This window comes from Bufo bufo, chromosome 1, assembly GCF_905171765.1.
Source record: "Bufo bufo chromosome 1, aBufBuf1.1, whole genome shotgun sequence".
Lineage (NCBI taxonomy): Eukaryota > Metazoa > Chordata > Amphibia > Anura > Bufonidae > Bufo > Bufo bufo.
In genome coordinates, this window is record NC_053389.1 from 58,490,726 (window position 1) to 58,499,202 (window position 8,477).

At 50.7% G+C, this 8,477-nt stretch overlaps 1 protein-coding gene across 1 annotated transcript; it reads left to right on the top strand.

Moving 5' to 3' along the window:
• The first annotated feature begins 3,173 nt into the window (after positions 1-3,173).
• Positions 3,174-5,364, top strand: RNF26 (ring finger protein 26). Its single transcript, XM_040415935.1, has one exon. It carries the CDS (start codon positions 3,496-3,498, stop codon positions 4,921-4,923), a length of 1,428 nt encoding a protein of 475 aa, XP_040271869.1. The 5' UTR covers positions 3,174-3,495; the 3' UTR covers positions 4,924-5,364.
• Positions 5,365-8,477: the final 3,113 nt, after the last annotated feature.

Consider the following 8,477-nt stretch of genomic DNA (forward strand, 5'->3'; position numbering starts at 1 on the left):
GGATCCCTATTTCTGGGAGCTCCTACCAGCACAGCCTTCCCCTAGCCGGGGTGGCTGGCACACTAACTGTAACTTCCTTCCCCACCCATGAGGCAGGACATGGGCCAGCCCACTTCTGCTCATAGAGGGGGAGCTAAACTGGAATATGCTATTCCAGTCTAGATATGCTAAACTGAACTAAAGCCCTGCTGACACATTGCTGCCACCTGCTGGTGTACATGAAAATTACAGCAAATACATGTAACAGGCTTAGAAAATGCACATTGGTGAGGAATATTAAATAAAATCACATTAGATGACAAGGCACATGTTACCAACAAATAGTAGCGGGGAAAAAGAGTTTAGTAACATTACTCTGGGATGTTACACTCACAAAGTGACTTCAGACCTAAACTGGTTCTGAAAAAGTGGGTTTTAGAAATTTTCTGAAAAATTTCAAGATTTGCTTCTAAACTGCTAAGGCTACTTTCACACTGGCGTTTTGAATTCTGTTTGTGAGATCCGTTTCAGGGATCTCACAAACGGTTCAAAACGGATCAGTTCAGCCCCAATGCATTCTGAATGGATAAGGATCCCTTCAGAATGCATCAGTTTGGCTCCGTTCAGCCTCCATTCCGCCTTGGATGCGGACACCAAAGCGCTGCTTGCAGATCCGCACCTAACGCAGAAGTGAAAGTAGCCTTAGCATTCTAACGTCCCCAAAAATCTCAGAATGGCCTGGATAAGGCTACTTTCACACTAGCGTTCAGGTGTACGCTTGTGAGCTCCGTTTGAAGGGTCTCACAAGCGGCCCCGAACGCATCCGTACTGCCCTAATGCATTCTGAGTGGACGCGGATCCGCTCAGAATGCATCAGTCTGGCAGCGTTCAGCCTCCGCTCCGCTCAGCAGGCGGACACCCGAACGCTGCTTGCAGCGTTCGGGTGTCCGCCTGGCCGTGCGGAGGCAAACGGATCCGTCCAGACTTACAATGTAAGTCAATGGGGACGGATCCGCTTGAAGATGACACTATATGGCTCAATCTTCAAACGCATCCGTCCCCCATTGACTTTCAATGTAAAGTCTGGACGGATCCGTTCAGGCTACTTTCACACTTAGATTTTTTTTAAACTATAATGCAGACGGATCCGTTCTGAACGGATACAAACGTCTGCATTATAGGAGCGGATCCGTCTGTGTAGACATCAGACGGACCCGCTCCGAACGGTAGTGTGAAAGTAGCCTAGTAAAAGCGTTTTCAAGTTATTCACACATAAAGTGACACTGGTCAGATTTGCAAAAAATGGCCTAGTGCTTAAGGTGAAAATGAGCCAGGTCCTGAAGGGGGTTAAAGGGAACCTGTCACCTAAAAAACGCCTCCCAAACCGCCAGCATTACCTTAAAGTAGCCAGCAGTATGTTCCTAAAGATCCTTTTCTTCCTCCGGCCAGATGCACCAAAATCTTGAAAAATGAACTTTAATCCCCTGCACGCGCTATGTAACAGCAGAGTTTGAAGTCAAGGGGTCAGCGGCCTCCTCGCTTCAAGTCAAGCTAAGCCCGCCCCTTATCCGTCTTCCCTTCACTGTGATTGACATCCTGCTGTGAGGCTGGGATCACGCAAGTCTCGCGCATGCGCTCCTTGTCACTGCGCGATCCCGTCTCCCACACACTCAGCCGGCCGCTCTCCTCTCTCTGCGCATAGGAAGAAAAGCGGCCGGCTGAGTGCGGGAGACGGGATCGCGCAGTGACAAGGAGCGCATGCGCAAGACTTGCGCGATCCCAGCCTCACAGCAGGATGTCAATCACAGTGAAGGGAAGACGGATAAGGGGCGGGCTTAGCTTGACTTGAAGCGAGGAGGCCGCTGACCCCTTGACTTCAAAATCTGCTGTTACATAGCGCGTGCAGGGGATTAAAGTTCGTTTTTCAAGATTTTGGTGCATCTGGCCGGAGGAAGAAAAGGATCTTTAGGAACATACTGCTGGCTACTTTAAGGTAATGCTGGCGGTTTGGGAGGCGTTTTTTAGGTGGCAGGTTCCCTTTAAGTTTTATTTATTTTTAGATAGATGTAAAGCAGAGGAGAGCCTATAGGGTTAATGACTGCAGCCGGACGGTCCACACTGGTCACTGTGACCCCTGGGACAGATCTTCTGCAGGTCCACAGCATTAGATCTCTGTCTTTGTTATTAACAGGGAGCATTTTTAGTCAGGTCTAGTGTTGAGCGAACTTGTGTTTTAAGTTCAGCGTCTAAAGTTCGGGTTATGGAAGAATCACGTTATGGATTCCGCTACTACGGACCATAAGTTATGGTCCGTGGTAGTGGAATCCATAGCACCATTCTTCGATAACCCGAACCTTAGACGCCGAACTTAAAACACAAGTTCGCTCAACACTATTTATGGATTCCGCTACCACGGACCATAACGGAATTTAGAATCCATAACGCAATTCTTCCATAACCCGAACTCTAGACGCCGAACTTAAAACACAAGTTTGCTCAACACTAGACATGCCGCATCCTTTTACCTCAGAGGTATATAGAGGTCTATCTGGAGCATGCAGCAGAGCCGCGGCTCCTGTCTGACACCCTGCTGTCCTCCTGTCAGCTCCCACATGCAGAGTGCTGCTGCTGCTGCTTCCTTCTGACCTCTCACCCAGCCTAGGAATAGTATGAAGGAAGTGACTGGCAGTGCGGGGGTTAAACAAGCAAACAGAAGTGCATTAGGACCCAGAGGAGGGTCAGCGTGTGGGATATAGGGCAGTTATCACTGCTGAGAACAGTAAATGCAGATGGGCGGGCACTGAGCTGCTACCTGATTGGAGGAAGCGGCTGCTCACTCTCCTCTGCCAGCACATAGTGATACATGAATAATGTAATGGCACTGGGCCCGGGGCCGGCGACCCAAACGCCCCTGATATAATCCGCCATTGCCCGCTGACCTGCACGCTCCCTGGCACCAACCCACGTAGCCCCGCCCCCTCCCCTGCATCACCGCCTCTGCACGCAAGACGCTGCACAAACTTTGAATCGCTCAGAAGAACTTCATTGGCTGGGCTCCGGCCAATCAGCAACGTCCTAGCATTAACTCTATCCACGACGACTCCAGCGAGGCCGGCGACGCGTACACTTCAGTGTCTGCATCGATGCAATCTTCGTTCCATTGCTCTGGTCTGAACGACTTTTTTTTGTACTTCTTCAAAACAACCAGCTGGAGGACCAACATGGCTGCGCCCTGAGCGTTGATCGTTACCTATAGAGGACCCGTTGCTGGGACTGGTGATCTGCTCGGTCCACCGTGAATGGAGCATGGACGTTCACTGCACGGTGCGGAATAGTCTTCTATCAGCCTGCTGAAGACCAGACTGCAGGGAGCCACGTGATGTGGTGACGTCAGCAGGTCCTTGCCGGGTCTAGTGTTTAGCCGTTATTCTGGCCTGAGGGACATGTCGCGTGTTGATCAGCCCGATCTCCAGGCCACGATTTCCCAGTAGATGAAGGCTGCCCTCCCCCTCCGCCATGCAGGGCATTCTGCTGGTCGTCAGCGGCCTGGGCTGGGTCCTGGACCTGCTGCTGCTGGTGCTGGACCTGAATTACTGGCTGGTATCCTTCCTGTTGTCTTCTCTCTTCTGGACCATTCATTTCATCCTCCACCTGCCAGGAACCATAACCCTCGGCCTATTAAGTTGTTGGGACAATGCCCTTATGACCCTGGCCCTGCTGGGCGAGACGTGTGGCAATGCGGTCCTCGCCTCCGTGCACGCGCTGGGCGATGGCGTGCGAGGACTTCTGTCAGGACTGAATAGTCTGCAGCTTTTATGGAACCTGATGTGCCACCTGCTGGGCGAGACGTGTGGCAATGCGGTCCTCGCCTCCGTGCACGCGCTGGGCGATGGCGTGCGAGGACTTCTGTCAGGACTGGATAGTCTGCAGCTTTTATGGAACCTGATGTGCCACCTGCTGCTGCGGAGCAAGGAGATGATGCAGCGCGGCCTCCTTAACATCGCCCTGTCCGGGCAGAACTTTCACCGCCAGGTTTGGGAGACCCTGGGCATAGCGGGCGGCTTGGTGGCGTACATCGTGAACAGCCTGGTGAACCTGTGTCTTATCGGGGTGCAGAACCTCTTCCATGCCGCCCTAGGCCTGTGGTTCACGATGGTCAACTTGATCTTCGTGGGGAAAGATTTGGTTGTGGCGTTGTTGTCCCAGATTTCCAGCACTGCGGTGGCGGCCGTCATCCTGTTCTGGACGCCGTTCCAGTTAGCGGTGGACTTGCTGGTGTCCTGCAGCTCCGGCATCGGGGTAATCCTCTTCAGGCACCTTTACGAAGTTCTCCTGCTGCTCTTCTTCATTTCTGTCTCCCGCATGGTCCTCCGCCCATCACCGGAATTACGTTCGTTCCAAGAAAGACTAGGCCGGCTCGGCCATGTTGTCCAGAGACTGATGCATAACCTACTAAGCGCAGAGGTTTGGAGGAGGGCTGCTGCCTGGTGTCTGCAGCTTGTCAGAATGTACCGAGCCGCATGGGACAGAGACCAGAACCTGGCGAGGACTAGAGCGCAGGGTACGCCAGTAAGGGTGCCAGGTCCTGCGGGGGCTAGGCAGGCACACAATCCAGTACCCGCGCGGGCACGCCATCCACCACCCGCCCCAGTGCAGCATGCCACAGCTCAGAATGCAGTGCCTCAAGTTCCACCACCCTACGCATCGACCTCCCGCGAGACGGAAACCGCCGCAGAAAACCCCTGGAAGCTGCTGAAACAGCAAGAAGAGAGCAAGAAATGCGTAATCTGCCAGGATGAAAATAAAAGCGTCCTCCTGCTGCCCTGCCGCCATCTTTGCCTGTGCGCGCAATGCACTGAGATCCTCCTGCAGCAGCCGATACTTCAGCGGAACTGCCCGCTCTGCCGGAAAATGATTCTGCAAACGCTGACCGTTTACATGTGAAGACGAGCCGGACTGGATTTCCAGGGGTCTGCGGAGGATTGAAAGACGCCCCGGATTTAGTATTTTTTTTTTTTTTAAACATTTGTCGGACGCTGGGTCATCCTTTTTAAGAATAGAGAGAAAAAATTATTTTTCTACTCCTTGTAAAGGTCCACGTGTCTGCGAAGCTGTGAAAGGGATTGTGAATGTTGCTGCGTTGTTTCCACGTTGCCACGTTTGGCTGCAGTGAATAGAAGCATTCCACGCGTTTTAAGCATAATGTGCCGCCTATTGACTGTGACGAGGTTTATTTCAAGCTTACTTTCCTTGTTCTGCCACACGCCTCGGTATAAGGGCTCGTCCACACGAACGTGCCGTGTTTTGCGGTCCGCAAAACGCGGATGCCGCCCGTGTGCCTTCCGCAATTTGCGGAACGGACTGCCCATTATAGAAATGACTATTCTTTTCCGCAAAACGGACAAGAATAGGACATGATCTATAATTTTTGCGGGGCAACGGATGCGGACAGCACACGGAGTGCTCCGGATGCGGAACCAAACCACGGTCTTGAGAATGAGCCCTAAGGCCTCTTGCACACGAACATATTTTCATTCCGTGTCCGTTCCGTTTTTTTTTTTTTTTTTTGACGGACTGTATAAGGGACCATTCATTTCATTGGGTTCGCAAAAAAAAACGGAAGGTACTCCGTGTGCAATCCGTTTCCGTATTTCCGTTCCGCAAAAAAAAAAAAAGAACATGTCCTATTATTGTCTGCATTACGGACAAGGATAGGACTGTTCTATTAGGGGCCGGCTGTTGCGTTCTGCAAATTACGGAATGCACACGGATGTCATCCGTATTTTTTTGCGGACCGCAAAATGCATACGATCGTGTGCATGAGGCCTAAGTCTCTGCACTGTACTGTATGTTCCGTTCTTTACACAAGGATTAAACCTGCTTTAAAACCAAAGAATTTATTAACTCATTTTCTGTTAACCCAAAAAGTGACAGCTGTCGTACGTGCACCCAGGCGTTTCATACATTAAGGGCATCTGTCAGCAGTTTTGTACCTATGACACCGGTACTATGACCTGTTACATGTGCGCTTGGCAGCTGAAGGGATCTGTGTTGGTCCCATGTCCATATGTGTCCGCATTGCTGAGAAACATGAGGTTTTATTATATGCAAATGAGCCTCTAAGGAGCAATGGAGGCGTTACCATTACACTTAGGCTGGTTTCACACGAGCAAATTCAATGCGTTGAACTCGCAGCGTGCGTCTGTGAGAGCTCCCGCCCCGACTTACGAAGCACTGATATCATAAATCAATATAATGCTATGCTATCAGTGCTACGTAGGTCGGGGCGGGAGCTCTCACAGACGCACGCTGCGAGTTCCACGCATTGAACTTGCTCATGTGAAACCACTTTAAGGCTCTGCTGCTCTCTCCGCAACCGCCGCGACATCCGCACTCTGACATGGCCAGGCAGTGAGAACATCATCGCACCTGGCCCTGTCAAAGTGCAGAGGACGCAGGAGTTGCAGAGACTCTAGGTGTAACGGAAACGCCCTTGTTGCTCCTAAAGCAGGGATTGGAAACCGTCGGCATTCCAGCTGTTGTGAAACTACAACTCCCAGCAAGCTTCTTTCACTCCTGTGGGTGTTCCGAGAACGGCCATGCAGGTGTGCATGATGGGAGATGTAGTTTGACCACACCTGGAGTGACAGAGTTTGCCGACCCCTGGCATATAGTAAAACATCATATTTCTCAGCAATGCGGGCACATAAGAAGATGGGACCAACACAGATGTCTTCAGCTGCCGAGCGCACATGGAACGGGTCAGCCGGTGTCATAGGGACAAATCTGCTGACAGATGTCACTGAGCTTTCAAAATACTTTTGCTATGTCGGCAACATATCAAAGGTTTTGAACAGTGGGGGGTCCGAGTACTGACACCCCCAAAGATTTCTAGAACAAGTAGAGGAACTGAGACAGGCCTTAGACTTTGTCGAGCTCATGTCCAGCAGCAAGGAGAGACAGAGAGCGTGCTATGTGAGCGCTTCTCTCTTTTCGTTTTATCGATTTTATTGAGGGTCTCAACGCTCAGACCCCCATTGTCCAAAACGTTTGACATGTCGCTATAACATCTTAAAGGTTTTTTCGAACGCTTTGTGACCCTTTAAGTTCTGTTTGAAAGAAAAAAAGAAAACTGCCAGAGGGGTCAAACCAGTAGTAGGGTGGGCTACGTCATCACATGTGACACCAGTGGTTATTAAAGGTGGTTTTCTGGAAGTTCGGTATTGATGGCCTGTCCTAAGAAAAGGTTATCAGTATCTGATCAGTGGGGGGTTCAAAGCTGCCGCTTCCTCACAGCTTACCAAGCACAGTGCGGTATAGGGTGGTTTCGGGTTTCGAACTTTCGATACCCAGCCGATACTTTTTTCCCGGTATCAATATGATCTCAGCTCGGCCATGTTCCCTCAGCAGGACAGGGAAGAAGGAAGCAGTCTCTCCCTCCCCCCTGTGCCGCTGCTGCCTCCAATGAGAGCGCAGAGGGGTGGGGGGGGGGGGGCGCACTGCGCCACCAATGATAACTAACGTTTAATACATTACAAATACAAGCGGCAGAAACACATTGCCAGCACCCTGCCTCTGACAGGGTGCTGCGATCTGCGGCAATTAACCCCTCAGGTGCCACACCTGAGGGGGTTAACTGCTGCTGATCGCAGCGCCCTGTCAGAGGTCGGGTGCCGGCAATGTGTTTCTGCTGCCAGCTGTATTTGTATATTAAACGTTAATTATCATTGGCGCAGTGCGCCCCCCCCTCCCCTCCACAGTATTAAAAACATTGGTGGCAGTGGCCACAGAGTCCCCTCACCTCCTCTCATTGTTGGCAGTGGCAGCTTCTGATTGGAACCCCAGCAGTATAATCCTGGGGCTCTGATCGGTTACCATGGCAGCCAGGACACTACTGCAGTCCTGGCTGCCATAGTCAGCTCCCTGCTGCTGTGTGTACTATGCACAGGGCAGCAGGGAGAGTGTGAGGTCCTATTCACCCTGAAAGAGCTCTATCAGGGTGAATAGGACAAGGGATTAAAAGATCCCAGGTTCTAGCCCCTAAGGGGGAAATAGTTCTTAAATAAACTGTAAAAAAATACACAAAAATAGTATAAATCACCCCCTTACCCAATTTTACATATAAAATATATAAACAATAAATAAAATATTACATATCGCACGTCCGAAAAGTAAAAAATATTTTAAAAAAAATCTCTCATGCGGTGAACACTGTAAAATAAAAAAAATAAAAAAACTGCGCGATTCGTCATTTTTTTTTTTTTGTCACCTTGTTCCCCCAAAAAATAGGATAGGACTGTTCTATTAGAGGCCGAACATTCCATAAAATGTAGAATGCACGTGACTTTTTTTGGCGTGGTATCGTGTATCGCAATACTTTATGGCAGGGCTCGACAAATCCCAGGTCGCCATGGCGATCAGGAATTTTGTCCTGGCGCCTGGGTATTTGCCCCTGCTTGAAAATAGGCCCAGCAGCCGGGCGCAGCCACTGGAGCCAC

Bases quoted from the DNA above. Each gene is read 5' to 3' on its own strand.
- RNF26 (XM_040415935.1), top strand. From the start codon at position 3,496: ATGCAGGGCATTCTGCTGGTCGTCAGCGGCCTGGGCTGGGTCCTGGAC.